The 19,814-nt window shown below is 40.3% G+C and overlaps 1 protein-coding gene across 6 annotated transcripts in view; it reads right to left on the reverse strand.

Moving 5' to 3' along the window:
• SOGA3 (SOGA family member 3) overlaps positions 1-19,814 on the reverse strand; it is a 58,910-nt gene that overhangs the window by 23,223 nt on the left and 15,873 nt on the right. For 2 of the 6 annotated variants that reach the window (XM_054062867.1, XM_054062866.1), the window contains exon 1: positions 1,931-2,611. Coding sequence is in view for 4 of the 6 variants with exons in the window: in XM_054062863.1 (XP_053918838.1) it covers positions 2,151-2,261; positions 2,634-2,648; positions 3,510-4,685; positions 5,275-5,346 (1,374 nt within the window). In the remaining 2 variants the exon portion in view is untranslated. Of the gene's footprint in view, positions 1-1,930; positions 2,612-2,633; positions 2,649-3,509; positions 4,686-5,274; positions 5,347-19,814 lie in introns of those variants that run through there. The other 4 variants (XM_054062864.1, XM_054062863.1, XM_054062865.1 and 1 more) reach the window with 4 other exon arrangements.

Genomic DNA, 19,814 nt, shown 5'->3' on the forward strand with positions numbered 1-19,814 from the left:
AAGATTGATCCAGTGACACTGAAGAAAACGCAAAGGATCTTTTCTTCCTCCAAGGGAGACACTAAACCAGAAAGAAACTCAAAATAGTCTGTCTTGTGCTAAGATTTGATATGACATGTTTAAGCCTCAAATTATTACACTTTTGATGTCTAAACTACAAATCCATGGGGAGAAAAAAAGAATTTCTCAAGCAGCTGCTGAAAGAAAAGCAGCAAAAGGACCTATTTTTACAGTTACAGAAATTCACTGTGAAGGGATGATATGCCTGACCATATCTTGCCATAATAGTTTCTAACATGTGGAACTTAACTTTTAGGCAACTGAGCATAAATTAGAGTATCTTATAAACTCCTCAAAAGTCATTTGGGCATGACTTTCTCTTTAATCAGGATGTCAGAAAAGGTTAGCTATTAATCTTACGTATATTAATTACCATTTCATTTAGACATATCATGCTAACTATAAAACCAATAAAGACAACAACATCCCCTGGTAGGAATAAGTATTTGGATTAAATCAAGGTTCAGTGATTTAACTGATCAAAGTCACTACACCTGCAGAGTATGCTGAGGGAAAGCTAGAAAAAGGAGAAAAACACAAGCTTCATTTAATACTGAATATTACGAGTTTACTTTTTTTTTTTGTTCTCATAAAATAAATTTTACTGCCCAACCTCTGCCTTCCTCTGAGGTGTTTCCCTCAAAATGGTGTCTCTCTTATATTTCAGGTAGCAGAGCAAAACCCTGGACAAGGAGATGAACTGTTTTCACTGGGGAATGGGTCAAGCGAACAGAAAGCTAGCTTGATTAATCAAAGGGAATCTTCATTGCCAGCTAGAAAAAGAGCTGCTTTATTTATTACCCCCATTTATTACTAGAGTTTCTTACCATGACATCTGCACAAAAGATTTCATTAACGTACTTACTTGTAAATTACCACCTTTGGATAACTCACATTTGAGGGATTCAATGGTTTCAACACACGCTAATTAAAACAGAAAATAAAACTGAGCTCCTCTGGGCATTTCATAGTGGGAGATCTCCTGTTTATAGGACCTGTTATGTTCAGTGTGACAGAAAGATCATGAGTTGCCTCCACTCTCAGTGCAGCCTCTTGTAGGCAAGACAAGCATATACAGTGACTACTGATGCACATCTACGTACACAAGCTCCTCTCACCCATGGTCACTCTCTGGGATGGTTAGATGGGGGTCACTCAGAAAGCCAAGAGATACTATGTTTGTTCAAAACTCATTCTGAAACCTGGAGAGATAATCCAGAGGCTGGATTCTCTGGTGGCTATAGACTGGATAATGTTATCTGATAAACTAGGTTGTTAAGGAACGATATTTGACATCACACAAGCTGACTGGCATTCACTCTCTTCAGTTCAAGTCAGATGTAGCACGGGCATTTTTCTAGAGCACAGAGAGAAAGCAGCCAGCCTACACCTCTCAGAAGGCTCCTCGCTTACTCTGATACCTCTCTGATACTCTCTCCTTATGCATTTCATTCTTAGGGGCTGCAGCTCCTTGCCACATTTCCAGGTAAATATCAAACATTCTACCTACCAAACATTCTGATTTTGTCCCCTCTGTGGTGTCTAATTCACACAGTGCAGTGCTGAAAAACGTTATCAACATAATCATGCAAAATATGTACAAGCTGTGACACACAATTGCAGAATACACACCATAAAATAAAAAAGTAAATGTGGATTTACTATTTACATGTGACTAGAATACAAATTCTTTTTCTAGTAGTGGGAAAGAGGAAAGCAACAGACTTCACATCCACCCTACATATTTCTGGTTTGCTTCTGATTTGGTGCAAATTAATGACTACTAAATTGGTTCCATTCACTCAGGAAATTTTTATTCAAAAATGATAAAACCACATGAAGTGAAAAATATCATTTTCTATTTGCTTACCTGGAACACTGTGGTGAGAGGGTTTCCTATTCAAGTGGGTAACTTTTTGGTATGCTTTTTGCAGGTTTTTTTGGTTTTGTTTTGGTTTACAAGTAGTCTTCAGTGTTTTTACAGCAGTGGCTATTACAGAAAATGTGTCTCTTGCACTTCTTATCTTGGAGGGTGGACAAAATAAACAAACTGAAAATAATACTACAATGAACAGTAAATGAGGAATGGCTTACAGTACAAAAAACAGTGTAAAAAGGAAGACAAGTTTAAATATTGTTGTGTATGAAAGGGATGAAAATAATACAAGGATGAGAATAAGTAAAATGATAGGCTGGAACATCTGGGAAAGTAAATACAAAGACAAAGAGAACAGTCAATTAATGGAATAGCAAGTCCAGAGTTTCAAAAAAATAAATAGTGAACCAGATATGCTTGTGGAGGGACCAACTGCCCATCTCCCATTGACTTCAGTAGGAGTTCTGCATGGTCGAGCCCTGAAATGTCCAATTTAACTACTGATGTTATTTGTTTAGAGAAAACACTAATTAGTTTGCTTTAAATTTGTATAAGCGCATGCAGTGCTCTGTCTTTAAGCTAATGGGAGCTCTACAAGCTCAGAGCTATTGCTAGATCAGGAAGTGAGCATGCTAAATGCCATTTCTGTTTGATTTCATGCAATACATGTATAGTAATTGATTAGCTTTAAACTCACTGCGTCTGTGACTTTCTGATACAAGAAAACAAAAGACTAATTAGTCAGCATAGGAATAAGAAGTAATAGCTTTCAGCTTCACCTGGCAACTACTTTGACTGTAAACTAGCAGGACAGCACAAAGTAAATTAATACAGCAAGAGACTTACTAAAACATTGGATAATACCATAAGCAGTAACAAGATTTGCAAATTATAGGATTGCATGATAAGGATAAGTAATTTTCATTTTTCACAGTAAGAGATCTTGAATCAGCAAGGAATTAGCTCCCCAAAACCTCTCTGGAACAATTCTGCATAAAAATGAACTACACAAAAGATGCTAATGACCCATAGGCCTTCAATATGATACAATCAGTTACAGCAACTCCAATATTCACACTAGTCACTGTGTGACTCTGTGACTCTAAGAAGTAGATACATGGTTTATTTTTCTCTGTAGGTTGTCATATTCTCTATAATTCTGGAAATTAAATGTTTCCTCATGACTAGATTAAATGAGATTTTCTTTTTATTCATTTAACAGGAACCCAACCACTAAGAAAACAATCACGTTCATTTATGCACCAAAAGTGCTGTCTGCACTACCTTATTGGCACAACTCTGGCAAATGAGATTGCAAAGCCAGAAAGGAGTATAATCTTCCACCTCCTACAGCATAATTCTTTTGATTTCCAGGAAAGCAGACTTGTTCACTGTTCACAAAAAGCCCCATTGGTAGAACAAGGTTTCATATGACCAAATGAGGACTTAATTTAAGAAACTGAGATTTTTGTCTAGGGTCTAAAATAATTTCCACATGCCATACATCAAATTTGAGGTTTAATTCATTTGGCAGAGCCTTTTTACCTGTAGGCTGTAATAAGTAAAAGTCTACCTGACTCACTGACAAAGGTTCATCTGCACTTCGATCATCCGAAGACTTTGGAACTTCGAGTCTGTCGATGAAAGCCTGGAGCTCTTTCCTGAAGGCCTTCATCTGTGCATTGATCCGGTAAAGAAGCTCATGCTCGCGTATTCTGCTGCCATCATCTTCCTCATCCATCAGTCCAAAGAGGTCCCCATTAGCTACATAAATTCTTGCCTCTGTTATGATGGTGCTTGTGTCAGATATTAAGCGATCTATTGTCTTGCCAAGCCGCTCAGCTTCAGAGCGAATGTCCTTCATCTGCTGCCTGTCAGTGAAGCTTTTCTGCCACCCAGATGGTGCTGGGTAAAAAGACCTTGTGGGTGTCAGGCACCGAATGTTGCGGACCTCCTCAGAGTCGCTTTCCCCTCCAATAGGGCCTTCTCTTTTGCGGTGAGGGGGACGAGAATCATCATCGCTCTCTTTTTTTCCTGCATCACTTTCTGCATCACTGTCTCTCGGACTGCCACGTATCCCAAGGTGAGAGGCCAAGTCATAGCGTTGCATGTTGGACATTAAGACTCTGTTCTCATACTGCAGTTGCATGACTTTGCCACTCAACTCGTTGATCTGCATTCGTGCAGCTTTCAGTTCCTCCTGTAATGCTTCTGTTTTGGCATTGTCATGGTGCCTAGAGCTCTCATGGGATCCAGATTTGTACTTGTATTTATTCAGCTCAGCTGTTATGCGCTTGTTTTGTTCTTCCAAATCAGCTAAATTTCTCCTCAGCAATTCTGTTTCATCTTCTACTAGCTGCAAATGCTGTCGTAATTCTGACAGGGATTCACTCTGCTCTCCCAGGAGTGGGTTAGAGGTCCCTGAGAAATCATCTCCTCTTAAGTCATCAAGCTCTGCTTTCAGTCCTCTATTTTCTACTTCTAGTTCCACTATTTTCCTCCCAAGAATGTTAGCTTCCTCCTCCACAAGTCTCAATCGAAGCTTGAGTTCAGCTTCTCTTGTGGTAGGTGGCCCACCTGCTTCACCTTTTGGCAAGGGACTGTCCAAATCTCCATAAAACGATCTATATTTTTGCAGCTCATGTTCAAATCTGTCTTTCTCTTTATCAATCTTGGCCATTTTCTTCCTCATCAAGGCTGCTTCTTCTTTGACAAACTGTAGCTGGCATTTCAGGTCTTCATTGTCCTCCTTAGAAAAAAGAAAAAGAAATATTTGAAGAAACTTGATGTAAAACAGGAGACTTCCAGTGGATGGTCTTAAATTACAAGATTAACAATTACAGGTACATAACGTTAGATACTAAGAGATTTTCCTGCAATCACCTTTTAACTGATCAATAAATTAAAGAGAGGGAAATAAGACTATTTCACTTGTGTCTAAAGTTTGCACAGTCCCCAGAAAATAAATTGTAGGCTTGGGGTGCTTGTAAAAAGTCCTTATATTTTCTATGCCTTTAACACTGTAACAGACTTTATAGGGTTCAAAAATCCCAAAGTCAGCACACAGAGGACCTATGATCTTGTTTCACTTGGTGCTCCCTTTTATTTTGCCTAAAATACAGCATACATGAAACCTGGAGGGTTCTGTTGCAGCACCAGTGTTTTTTTCAGGTTGTCTGACTGCAGATCTGGGGTAAAAGCTTTCTGTTTCATAGCATACAGTAAAAAAAAGAGCAAAACAAACAAGCAAAGTGCAAATCTACAAATAATGTACGTAATTTTCATAGTGTCCCTGAAGCCTCCACATGAGAATCCAGGCTATTGTTATTACAACATACCTCTGTTGGTGTCTGCTGTGACTTCTTTTCCGATTTTGGTAGGTCTTTGCTCCCTCTTCTTTTCAGCGATTGCTGCAAAGACAACAAAATGAGATGCACTGAATATTTTGCTAAAGAGGTTTATAATTAAGTCACCGTCTTAAAACATAGCAAGTCAAATGCAACCATAAGGGAATTAATTTCTTGTAATCCTTGAGATACCAAATACAGAAGGGAGACACTTGCCCAAAAACGACACAGCGAAGTTATGCAAGTAAAGTATGGGTTTAATCAGTCTGTTACCTTTTTTTATTCAACATATTTTAAGACGAGTGCATAATGAATATTTAGCACAAGACAAGAGGCAAGAATGCAGGTATCTCAAGTGGTAACTTACAGATGCGAAAGCTTAAGCAAGTAGCAAAATCCAGCTTCAGTCTTGCCCATTTGATATCAATCCTAACGGGGCCAAAGCACTAAAAGATGCACCCAGCCAGACACATGACCTTAGCCTTTGTGGTAGGCAAGATATATCAAAGAGCGTCACTGAGATCCCATCAGGTGACTTGAGTGTACAAGCACAAGCACACCCTTCCCTGTGTCCCACCAACAGGCTTCAAGCCCGCAGTGCAATGTGGTCACACCTCTGCGGGTGCACACTGTAGACAAACTGTGCAGGCAAACTCACATACAGATCTGGTTGCGATGTTTGTTTTGGTTTCGGAACTTACTCAATTAAATACAGTTTAAAACCACTTGGACTACAAAGTCTTAGTGAGAAACAAAGCATATTAGCTTAAGAATGAAACTACACAAACACAGGTATGCACCACCATACAAGCAAGCTTCTCCGGTGTTTTCTCATCTGCTATGTAGCCAAACTGCACAGAAAAGAAACTCCTGCATTTAGAGCATAGAAAAGAAACTCCCTGGGGTTGAAGCCTAGTAGCATACCCAGCAAAGATCTCATATCTGCTGTCAGTAGAAAGTTTGTTAGTGGGCAAGCATCAGCAGTGGAAAACAACTGCAACCATCCTGCTGTCAACACTCAATAGAGATTATCAAGAAAACAGCAGGAAAATGAATGAGAGAGTATGTTAACAGCTTGCAGGTGTTGCCAGTTTGTGTTTCCGAGGTAAAATGTAGGTCCTGAGATAGGGAAGTGACAAAACCAACACCATCTCCCTTGGAGATTATTCTCCGGTAGAAGGATCCCTTGTGCTGCTGAGAAACATGTGTTTCCCTGCACCAGCCAGGGAAGAATCCAGCTGTATCTAAAAGCCATCCAATTCCATACATTGGGAATTAAAAATAAACCCTTTTCAAATCAAATAGCACTGCAAACATCTCCTTGCATCAGTCTCTTGCCAATACCAACCAGGGATAAAATAACTAAGGGACAGTCAAACTATATTTCTGCTTGATTACCTACATGTCTTCTATTCACCCTGCTGAGCACAACATGTCTCCAGATACAATGAGGTTCTGAAATGCTGAGCTCCAACTTCTTGTGTACTTCACAACTTTCCAGAAGATAAGAGATATGAAAAAGTTTCCCCCATGATAAAAAAAGAGAAGCAACAGAGAGTAAAAAGTATTTCTCTACGTTTGACATAAAAAAATCTGGTTTCTTCCTTTCCCTCTATATCTTTCATGCTCCTTTTGTTAGTCAGGATAGCAACACTTTAATTACAATAGTGGCTATGTAATGACTAGGCACTACTTTTCTTCTCGTGTACTTTAATTACAACAAACAATCCATGGAGCTTGTATTGTTCACCAATGAAACAATGGTGTTTAGCAACAAAATTTTTAGCAGAAAGCAATGAAGAACATGCAGAATTTAATTAGCAGGATGGTTTGGCTAAGTGGATTAGGCCCAGCTGGAACTCATATGATGTCTTTTCTTGTGAAAAACACTATGAGACAATTTCTGATCACTAGAGGTTAAGATTACAGCTGATTAAGATCTCAGCTGATAGAGAGCATCTGCAAAATCACAGTGCTCCAGAACATCATGTTAAGGCACTAGGGCAATACTCCCACTGAACAAAGAATGCCATATATCAAGCAGTATATCCTGCTATAAATAATGATTTTTTGAGAGTTTTTTTTTGACGTACATTTCACAATTTACAGTAGCTACTCCTTCCACCATTTCTCTCAAGCCTTGTACTAGTCCACTCTTCCGATCTAGTTTAAAACATTAAACAGGTTTCATTGCTGCAAATGAAAAGAAATTCATAGAAGCAAAATGGAAAAAGGAAAAAAAGTTCAAATAAGCACACAGCAAAAACAAAATACCATCCCAGACTCCCGCAAGTGAATCTTTCTATTATCCCTGTGACTGGACACTATTAAAACCATTTGTATTTTGCATGTTTTGACATGCTAACAAACGTTAGGCAGGGTGAGTGAGTGATTCAGCCACCTTCACATACAAAATCTGTTTGTTCAGAAATGCGTTAGATGATCTTTTAATACAATTCACCACCTGTCGAGCCTTTTCCCATGTTACAGGTTACCACAAAGCACACTACAGTGCCACTAAAAGCCACCTCTGCTGTTTTCTCACCTATCGCAAAAAAATCTGCCCCTCATCCTATAATTGCCTTTTAGAGCTTGTTATGAAGGATAACTTGTGAACTCGGATAATTTTTCTTCCATATAATTTTAAACATCATATTCAGTTCACTCTATTTAATTATTATGAGTTAAAAAAGACAAAGTAAAGTAAAAAACGTAACAGTGCTTTGGCACTATCTGATCAGCAATGCTCACCAGACGGTGTTACAGTTTTAATAACCTTGAACCAAGTTACCCATCTGCAGGAGAAAAGAATAACCAAAAAATCCATATAACGGTGTTTATACAATGGGGAGTTTGCTAAACTGCTCAAGTATTAATGAACTATTTCAGCAGCATTGGGGACAATAAGACCAGCAACTGGGACGCGTATCATTATGTTGCATAATTTCTGCTTACCTGTGAAAGACTAGAAAGTAAAACTGGGTTTGACCTGACTATTCTAGCATTCACAGTAGCCAGCACATGCAGGGCTGCATGCATCTTCTGGCAATGCCAAGAAGTTACCATAGTCTAGATAAGACCAGAGATACCGTTTGTATTATATGCACCCCAGATCACACAAAATGGGCAATTCTGTTGTGATGTTCAGCAGCATCAGTTCTCCAGTAACCTTTATTGGAGTTTATCCAATGTCTTGCTGAAGATGCTAAGCACTTCTCAAGACCAGATAGCATAATTCTTCTCTTGCCAGCCCTAAACTGCAAGCCAAATGTACATCACCCGTGATGCTCAGTGCTTCTTAGGTGTAAAAAGACCTGAAATCCACTCTGAGAGTAACACAATGCAAAAATAATAGCATCAAACTCCACTGAGTAGGAAAGCTATAAAACGAACTCAAATACTCACTACCTGATCCTAAGCAACATTAAATCTCTCAGCAATTAATAAAGAAGACCTAAGCACAACATATCAAGATTTTACATGAAGCTTACTTTTGATTATTTCAAGTCTGATCTGGGGGTATACGATCTAAAAATCAATGTAGGCAACCACAGGAGGAATTCCTGATGCATAGAGGAATTTATGGGTGCACATAACAGCCCTTATCCCTCCCCACAGAGCAGGCAAGGGCAAAGGGTGTGCAGCTTCTTGAATCCCACAGCTGCGACTGAACCCTCTCATCTGCACACCACTGTACTGTACATGGTTATGGTTAGCTGCCTCCCAGCTGCTGTGACAAGTCTGCAGAGCTAAGAAAAATCAGAGGAAACCTAACACTATCTTTACAGTGTTGAAATGTTGCTGAATATTGAACAACTTTTGGGCTGCACAAACGTGCCTCTGTCTGGCACACAGTGACTAAAACAAGGAAAACACAAATTTGCCCTAAGACTCTCTTCACATTTTCCCTTCAGTCAATACAGTTCGTTAGCTCATGGACTGGGATCAGAACAGACACGAGAGATATTTTATTTTACTGCCACTGACTCAAATTCAATGTATAAGAATATGTAGTAAAAACTAAATAGACACTGTCCATGTTGGCAAATTGAAAATGTACATTCTCCTAAAAAATATAGGAAAATATATATTCTCCTTTGTTTTTAAAATGTCTCCCTTATTCTGCAACTCTATCATTGCAATTTGCCAGCAACAAACTCAAGATACTGGCTTTGTCTGTCATTGGCACAAATACATAGAATGATAGACCCCTTTAGTCCTTCTACCCTGCTTCAAGAGCAGGAGGAGTCATGAGTATTTCAGTATTCTACTTGCTTGCAAAATTAAGACAGACAAGAAAAAACAGGGGATAAGTGAAACACAAAGAAGCACAACACCCCTGTCCATGAAACAAACACTAAGCGTATTCCTACTAGGTCTAGCAATGCTCTCTTCCTATTAAAACTTGGATATTTGAAAACACTGCTGAGGAATGATACAAAATGAAAACAATCTTTACTACTTCACCATGGAGAGATAAATAGTTCTTACGCAGTCTTCTGAACATGTTCGTAACACAGAAGAGAAAAGAGGAGCCACCCTTCAATATTTTCATTATTACATTTTCTCACCAGCATTTATTTAGGAGTTTCTTCAGTTATGATTTTCAGATCCTTTGCCATTATCAATTTGCCAATTAAATGAAAAACAAGATAAAAGGAGAGGAAAAATATACACAACATTTGCACTTCACCTGGAGAAATCTTTTGCATTTTGAACCAAAATCACATTGCTAATGATAATCCCATGGTATAAATAGGCAAAAAAATTCTTCACAATTAATAAAATGAAGCAGCACATTTTTGCTTCCATTACATTTGCTTCCTTCTTTTTCTTTGAAAAAAAACAACTTTGAGCAGCAGCAGATGAAAGCTGCCTTTTCAAAGCTCTCCTTATGACCTGGTCGAACAGCTGTCCAAACTCTGATACTACACCTTCTGTGACTGCACACTCTCTCATCCACCAGGATATCACAAAGCAGTGAAAGAAACCTCTCTGAAGAAGAATAGGTCTCCTGACATTTGAACCTTTCAAAAGATGGAAGAGTTAGACGTTCTTAGTTCCCCAGTACTAGGCCTCATTATGGATGCAGAAATCATACTCAGCTTGCAGTCAGATCCCTAACCCTGAAATGCAAAAGTGTATCTCAGAACAACATGAATAATTTGGAGTGAAAGTGCAGCAATAAGGTATTATGTGGCATAGTGATGCTCACTAAATCTACTTTCTAGGGCTTCCTAAGTTGCAGTTTATTTGTCAGCTCAGCTATTTCTCTTTTCTGGAGGAAGAGAGTTAGTTTTCTTGTCCGTGTTTGCACAATGCCTAGTAATGCACTGTCCCCGTTTTTATCTGGGATTACCAATACGACAGACAATACATGATCACAGTTCAAAACGTCACCACATAACAAAAGCAATAATCACAGTCATAGACATTGATATGGCAATTATGAATTAAACACATACGAGATTTTGCCAAATCTAAAAAGATTTTTCTTCTTCACACCTATTATCACATGTAGAATTTTTTGTCTTCTTAGAACAACATCTCAGAAGAGATTCCAAATAAATTTGCAAGCAACCGGATTAGGTTGATTGATGTGGTTACAAAAATGCATATGTAAAAACCAAGGCATAGCTACCATAACCCAAGAAAAAAGTTTAGTCAGCAAATTAAAAGTAATGAGAAGGAAAATAAGAATGATTCTGTATACAATGTGCACCTCTACATTGCTCACTTGAAATGTATACAGAAGCAAGTTCCGCAAAGCTGTGGGCTGATTGCACGTACATTTGCACATCAGTGGGCACAGGAAAACCAGCAGATATAATCTATCTGGATTCCTGTAAAGCCTTTGACGTGTTTCCCCACAACATCCTTCTCTCTAAACTGGAGAGACATGGATTTGATGGGTGGATAAGAAATTGGTTGGATGGTCATATTCAGAGATAAGTGGTCAACAGCTCGATGGAGATCTGTGACAAGTGGTACCCCTCAGGGGTCCATACGGAGACCAGTGCTGTTTAATATCTTCATCAATGATATAGACAGTGAGATCAAGTGCACCTTCAGCAAGTTTGCAGATGACACCAAGCTGAGTGGTGCAGTTGACATACCAGAAGGACGGGATGTCATCCAGAAGGACCTGGACAAGCTGGAGAAGTGGGCCTGTGCGAACCTCATGAGGTTCAATAAGGCCAAGTGCAAGGTCCTACACCTGGGACAGGGCAATCTGTCATTTCAACGCAGGATAGGGGATGATGTGATTGAGAGCAGTCCTGTGCAGAAGGCCTTGTGAGTGCTGATTGATGGAAAGCTCAACATGAGCCGGCAATGCGCACTTGCAGCCCAGAATGCCAATTGTATCCTTGGCTGCATCATAAGAAGCATGGCTAGCAGGTCGAGGGAAGTGATTCTGCCCCTCTATTTCTCTGTTGTGAGACCTCCTCTGGAGTATTGTATCCAGTTCTGAACTCCTCAACCTAAGAAGGATATGGAACAGTTGGAATGGGTCCAGAGGAGGGCTACAAAGATCAGAGGGCTGGAGCACCTACCTCCCATATGAGGACTGGCTGAGGCCCTGGCACAGGTTGCCCAGGGAAGTTGTGAATGCCCCATCCCTTCAGATGTTCAAGGCCAGGCTGGATGGGGCCTTGAATAGCTTGGTCTGTTGGAAGGTGACCCTGCCCATGGCAGGTGGGTTGGAACTTGATGTTCTTTAGAGTCCCTTCCAACTCAAACCATTCTATGATTCTGTGATTTGCATTCAAGCTCATGTCATACTGAAGAGTTGTATAAAATGCACAGACACTTCTTACAGTTCTTGGATTCACCAGGTAGGATGGCATCAAGAATATGCACATCTGTGTAGGTCAGAAGGCACATAACAGAGGAAGGAGCTTTGCAGTTTGCCTTATGAGACTGTGCACCACAGACAACACCTTCAGTTACAGGAATATCTCAAAAAAAACCCCAAAACCTGCATTTTAGAGTTCGAGAGGATGCAAAAATCCAAGATGAAATAATGTAGGAAAAATTTTGTAATCTGCACTTGATGTACAAGCCTGAGCAGGGAGCAGAAGGTTTTCTTTAACAGGGGAAAGAAATTCACCTCTCACATGTCAGCAAACACCACTTTGACTATAAGGAGAGGTCTTATGTTTCTCTTCACCTCTTTTTTTGTCTAACTGTACTTAGGAAAATTCTATTGTAAACCTACCAGTCTGAAAATTGGCTGAAAAGTAATAACATATGTCCATAATATGACATATTGGAAGTTTCAAATGTGTTTGGGAACTTACGCTGTTGAAAAAAGAGGATCGGACTCTTCAACGCTCCAAAGTTATGCCAGTGTGATCTTGCTTTAAATCTAAATTGTAATCTAAGTTTTATTGAGCAGCTCACGTACAGACAGTGCTCTGGAAAAATAAAGCAAAGTTTGGACATCCCCACATCCACCTTTCTGACTCTGTCTGGTATCAACCTGTTCTCCCATAAGCCTGCACCTACTGTTTTTTATGATATTGCTACCATGCAAAGATGGAGGCGAGGAAAGAATATTGCAGCAGTGACTGGAGCACAGCATCCAGAAACTGCACTGACTACAAAGGGCTGAGAAGACCTGTGACTGACCCCTATGCCTTGTTCTCCCAAATAGTAATTCTTCCTCCTAAAGGAAAATTGCTCAGTTTCTTAAGTAAAATGCTTATTCCCACCAAAGGAAGGGGCTGTAGAGGTTGACTTAAGACTCTTATTTAAAGGCTCTCTTTGCTAAAAATGTGAAAATCTCGTGCTGAAATGAAGTTTGACAGTCATCAGCATATTATAAATATTTGATCCACTGGGATGCATTTTTAACCAGCTATCATAAACAAACAGCCAGCTCTTCAGCATTTATCATAAATGTCACTGAGCCAGCAGATCACCTACAGATTAATGAGTCTTAATGGGGTCACACAAGAATCAATTCTTGGTCCTACGCTACTTAACATATTTTGCCACTGCCTAGAAAAGACACAAAGTAATATTGGATAAAGACTGCAAATAGAATAAAGGTTGGATAAATGTGAAATACTGAAAAGAACAGTCACTGATACAAACTTTGATTCAATCAAATACTATCTGCTTTGATATGACTACATAACAAGATGCACATGTAAGAACAAGAAGTGAAAGCTAGACGCCTTTCCTGTTATCTTAGCACAGAGAACAGAAAAGATACCTTGAAAAGCTACCTCTCTGAAAAAAAATTGCAGGGTCATCGGGGATAATCAGCTGAAATAATGCCAAAGTGTAATTTTGTGACCAGAAGGTTTAATTTAGTCCTAGGATGTAGACATCAAACCTGAGGTTCCCTGTGCAGTAACTAGAAAGAGATGTGTGCCTCCATAGAGCGAAACCACCCACAGACAAGTAGAATTAATCACTTCCAAGCAGAGCCGATCTTTTCCCTTTGAGGGAGGTTATATTCCTAAATTAGGTTAAATGCTTAATTTTTAGATGGCTAAATCCCTAAGCATGCAGATTTAAACAAACAAACAAACAAACTAACCCCACAAACACCAAAGCATCAATGCTAGACTCTTGAATTTAGCATGGCACTAAAAATATACACTGCATGGCTCGTAATTAGCTTTCAGCAAACACAGATGAGAAGGAAGATCCAAATTTTTAACTGTTACTGCGACAGTTCAGGAAGAGTTGCGCTCAGCTGTTAATTTTTAAGACAGACCATAACCCTTTTCTGAAAAGTAACCATTGGTTTAACTAAAATTGCTTATTTTGTGACCCATGTTGTTCAGAAGGCTAGACTGGTTGATCATACTATACAGTTCTGTCTCCATAATTTCTAAATACATGCAATCCAATCAAAGTTTGGGAACTCAGAAACAGTACTCCTAGAAACATCTACAAGGAAAATGAACGTTTGAGTGTATCTATGCCCGTGTCATCAAGGCAATGTTCCAGTTTAAACCTCTTTCTGTGGCACTGTTACTGATGCTTCTAATTAATCATTTAATCAAAGATGTAACTGCTATCATCTGTAAAGAATAAAATAATTCAGCCAAGCCTGCAATATAAAACACCCTTGGTAATTAGGCCTGTTGGATGTTACCATCAGTCATGCTTTACAGGGAGGTAGAAGCCTCTTATTACACCCAACACTGATGGAAATGGATGCATAGCAAATACCTTCTAAGTGTGAGTACTCACCCATAACTTAAGCATAGAGCTTCATTATTGTCCTAACCTGGATTCATTGCTGATATAGCCAAAGTCAATTAACACAATCATACAACTAAGAAAAAAAAAAGCACAATAGAATTGATATCCACAGGTCTCATTATAAAAATCTTGATACGTGTTGTTGTTAATACTAGCAAAGGGGTTGGGGGAGAAACACACGCCAAACCATCTCAGTAAAAACAAACACTTCAGAGAAACACACCTGCACATCTAAAAGGTTAAACCACTGCCCTTTGCTTCCAAATAAGAAATGCAGTGCTTGGAACTCTTAACTGTGGAGTATTATCAAAACCTGAATCTACTAAAGTGCCAGAGGGTTAGATTACCTAGTACTAGCAACATTGCAATAAGTGAAAAATAAAACTCCAGGTTGTAGTGGACAAACATAAAAAGCCTGGTGTTCTTGTTCCTGGCTAGTATTGATTCCACACAATCCAGAAGGTCTTGCTGACACCACAGCTCAGCACACCCTACAGCTGGGTGTTGTCCCTGTCAAGTGACTCATCTCTATTTAATAAGCAGTGACATACACCATACATGGCTATATATGTGTGCAAATGAGAGTCTAACAGACAAATGTGACTCAAAACACACTCTTCTGCCCTCCAGAGTGTAGTACACTTACAGGGCAGTTCAGAAGTAGAACACAACTAGCACACTGGTAGTCAATAAAGAGTCAGCTGGCTGCCATGCATAATCAAATAGAGTCTCACCTCCTCTCCAGCCTGGCTACAGAAGCCATTTGTTGGTCATTATTCCCCACCACTGTACTGTGTATAACACTCCTTTATCGTATTTTGTTCTTTGTACATCATTCCTCTCGGTGAATGTGAAATATATGCCAAATAGAAGGTTTAGTGTTTTGCACAGACACATACAGCTGTATTGCACAGAACACAACTATTTGCACAAAACTCTATGCATATCAGTGCAACAGAAAAAAATGCCCTGCTTGAGAGCATGTACCTGCCCCTGACCTCCTGTTCACTTCCTGTGTTTTGCCTGAGAATAAAGATAGCTTGGACAGACCCTGAGCTCTTCCTGCTTCACAGAACTAACCTGGAAACCATTTCCTTTCTCCCCTTCCAGAATGGACCTTTTCTAACCCCTGTATTCTCTGCTGCAAAATGACAAATTAGATTCTACTTGTTATTAACAAGTACAGACCACAGAGTTAAGAAAAATCACAGACTAGCTGAATTTTAAAGGGACCTCTGGAGATTTAGTCCAATCCCCCTGCCCAGAGCAGAGTCAACTGAAGCAGGCTTTTCAGGGCCACGTCCTGTGGGGTCTTGAGTATCTCCAAGGCTGGTGCCTCCTTCTTCTATAGGCAACATGTTTGATGTTTGACCACGTTCACAAAAAAGTTTGTTCTTGTCCTGTCACTGGCCACCACTGAAGAATTTGACTCCTTCTTTACTATCTATTAGGCACTTATGCACATTAGTAAGATCCACTCCATACACATTCCCACTCTTCTCCTGTCAAGAGCCCTGCAGGCCCCCACAGCTCTTAGTAGCTCTGACCAGCCTCACCTGGGGCCCGTTCACAAACCCTGCCCATGGGTCATGGGGCCCCATTTCAGCTCAGCCCAGGGGCTTCTGTTCCTGATTAAACTATGTGAGAGGAACACTGGTCTCCACAGTTGTTCCTATGCCCAGCCATGGACCCTGTTGATCTACCTGTGGATTGGCTTCTCGGCTTCACCCAAGAATTGCCTCATCATCATGAACTGGCCTGGTAACCTGGAGTCTTGTTTGAGTCTGCCCTGCTCACACTGCTGGGGTACTGTGGCACTGTCTTGGCTGGCAACACCTCTGCCCCACCATTTGTGATTTACCCCTAGAACTCCCCATCCCACAGGGAGCAGCCAGCCCTTGCTGCTCTCCAACATCTCCAGGCTGAACATTCCCAGCTCCCTCGGGCTCCTCTCATTTGCACCCGCTCCAATTCCTTAAATCACCTTGCTCCAGTATGTCCATATCTTTCAGAAGAACCCAGCACTGGACTCAGCACTCAAGGAGTGGCCTTACCAGTGCTGAATAGAGGGGAAGGGATCACCTCCCTTGACCTGCTGACCTCATCCAGGTCAGTAATGAAGACATTAAATACAATTGACCAAGTGTTGACCCCTGGGGGCCTGCTAGAGGCCTGAGTGTGTTAACAGGCCTTCATTACCCTGATGAGCTTCACCTAGGGCTTCCAACCCCATGGGCCCAGGACCTTGCATCCCTGCCAGATCTATGCTGTAGCTGTATCCAGCTCTGTCATGGTGTGCATGGCCATGGACCCTCTTGGTCTTAAACCTCATATGCGGCCTGACTTCCTGGCTCGACCTTGCACTTGACTCATGATCATTAGATCTGTGGATTGACTTCCCAGCTTATTCTCAGATCTGCCATGTCACCAAAATCCTGTCAGATGATCTGGACCCTAGGCTGATCCCAGCTGCCATCCCCAGGCTTGTTCTGGTAACTTTGCTCTGATGCTGTTGAACTGGGCTCTGGGTGGTGGGGCCCCTGCCCTGTGGGCTGTGTTATTATGCTTGGCTCCTGGCTCCCAGACCTCAAAGCAGCTAACAGTTACTGCTGCCCGACAGGTACACCATTAGTCACTGTCTCCAAATGGACTTTGTGCTGTTTGAGCCTGGTAGTTCATCAGCCAGTTCTCAGTCAACGTCGCTGTCCAGTTATTTAGTCTACACTTCATCAGCTTGTCTAGGAGAATGTTATTAAACAGGTTCCCTGTACCATTCACCAGTGTGCTCACATTTTCCCCGTCTTCATTTTGCTGCTGATATACCTGTAGAAGTCCTTCTTGTTGCCCTTTAAAGTCCCTCACCAGGTTCACCTCAAGGTGAGTTTTGGCTTTTATAAGCCCATACCTGTATGTTCTGACAGTGTCTCTACCTTCTTCCTGGATCACCTTCACCTGATTTCCCGTATCATCCAAAAATCCACAGTGCAACAACAAACGGCCTCACCACACTGCATAATCTTTTAAGTGCACTGGAAACAAATGCAAGAGACATTCCGAAGCATTTGCAACAAAACACTATGTTGGGTTGATTTTTTTTTTTTTTTTGAGGGGAAATGATGGCTCAAGCAACAACTTTGAAAGAAAAGTACCAAGATTTACACCCTAAACAAAAGCCCAGAGTATTACACTACATCTTTTGAATCCTGCTATGTGGCATTAGGATACTAATTACCAAACAGTATCATCTCTCCTTCAGGTAATACTTATTAATCGTGCATAGCAGCACATAAAGAATCTATACTCACTTCAGTTGGCTCTTCTAATTCTGTAAGTACTGCGTACTTTAAGTTTGCCACCTAAGTTCTCAGAACCATCATTCTGAAAAAGTAATGAGTAATACAAGTATACAGAATAGTAAATATAGGAAATTGTATGATACTTCTGTTGCATATGGCTCTGTTGTCTATATTCTCATATGAGGTCTTGCCATTGAAAATTGCACTGAGATTACTCCCTGAGGGCCCATGACATGCTCCAGAACAGTCATCTCTACTATGGCATGACAAGGTTCTTCCTCACACTGGCAGCTGAGTTCAGCCAAAACACTAGGACAGTAGATTAACCTCCATGGTGCTACTTTCTGCTTTCTCTCCTAAAGCCAGTAGAACAAAGTACCAAGGAGTGTGAGGCTCTGCCAAAGAGCCATCAGGAACACAGGCACCTGAAAGATGCACTGGGAAATTCTACGTGCAAATACATCTACCAAGCTGCAGAGTGCTCTGTTTTTTTAACTTAAGACTTGCTAGCAGCATCAGAGTATGTAAACATGGAAAATTGTTTCATGTGGGGTTGCTGAAGAGCTCAATTTAAGACCATGAGAAAGAGAACCCTGCAGCCAGCAGTGAGCACACACACTAAAGAGAAACAAAGCCGTAGTAATTTTCCTCTCAGTCTGAAACAAGCTTAGCTTTGACCTGTATCAGCACATCAGTGGAAAAACACTCTGTTTTTCCAGGTGTTTCCTTCAAGGGACTAGTGCTCTTCAGCAGTGGACTGGACACAGTGGTATAAGGGATAGAAATCATGTATTACTATAATTTATCAAAGCTTTGGTCACTTCCAGGAAGATTATGATGTTTAGTGTATATTGATTCCATATAAAAACATGTATATATACCTCTGGTTCAACACTTAGAAAATGTCTCTGTTCTGCCTCTATAAAGCCTTCCAGCTTTGCAATTTTGCAAAGTCAACTGCATTTTCTCTATATCTCGAGAATCCGGGCCTACCTCTATACTTCCATTGATGCTTTTGTAGCAGTACAAAGAGGTTGAATTTGTCCTCTCTATCATGCGATCTCTTTCTTTAAGAAACTAAGCAAACGGTACATATCGTCTTACAAAAAAATTCCAGTGACCTGCCAAAAATGTCAAAATAGGCATAAAAAATGATAGTTGGAATTTAAAAAGAATAATACATTATTAAAAACAAACTTAAGCAAAACTACAACTAAAGAACAAGTGTGGATTACGTACTAGCTATGGATATAAGTGTGGATATAACTGTGAAAGGTACTATGACAGCTATTAAAAAGCCAGATAAACCAGGGAGATCATTTTTACACTTCCAAGTTACCTGGCAAATTTTTATTTCTTTTGAACAATGGAGTTAGTACCTCTGTGTCTAAATTATGTATATGGCCACTTGAATATCCATTTAAGTAAAGAAATACTGAAAGTGAGAAGTGCAAAGATAAAAACTTGTATTCTGTGATTAAGGACCATTACAGAGACCTAAAAGCTTTGTCTTTTCCTAGCAAATAAGTAAACTTCCCAGGCTTACAAACAGCACAGTGCCAACAGATGATTAGGAGATGACTAAATATAAACCAAACAATAGTAGATTTCCCAAACTTTCCTCCATTTCTTAATGTGGAATCATACTTCAAGGACCTTGTTGAAGTCAGTAGCAAGATCATCTACTTTGGTAATGAGATACCAAAGGACTTCCTCCATTATATTTCAAAGAAGTCATGCTCTAAAGTCTACAGCAATAGAGATACATCTTTTCCAGCCTGCCTCACTGGAAATTCATGCTCATAAATAATTTTCAATGGTAACCAGTTGCCATCCACCACCCGAGACACAGTTACCGCAATGTCCGTTACTCCCACAGAGAACTGGGCATAGCAGTTGAGTTGATTTTGTCACTGCTGGTGATTGCCCTTTGCCAGTAATTCTCAACAGTAGGTAATCACGCTGCAGCAATGGACTGGACTTGCTGTTCTATGTTTCATTTGCCATCTC

Source organism: Cuculus canorus, chromosome 3, assembly GCF_017976375.1.
Source record: "Cuculus canorus isolate bCucCan1 chromosome 3, bCucCan1.pri, whole genome shotgun sequence".
Taxonomy (NCBI): Eukaryota; Metazoa; Chordata; class Aves; order Cuculiformes; family Cuculidae; genus Cuculus; species Cuculus canorus.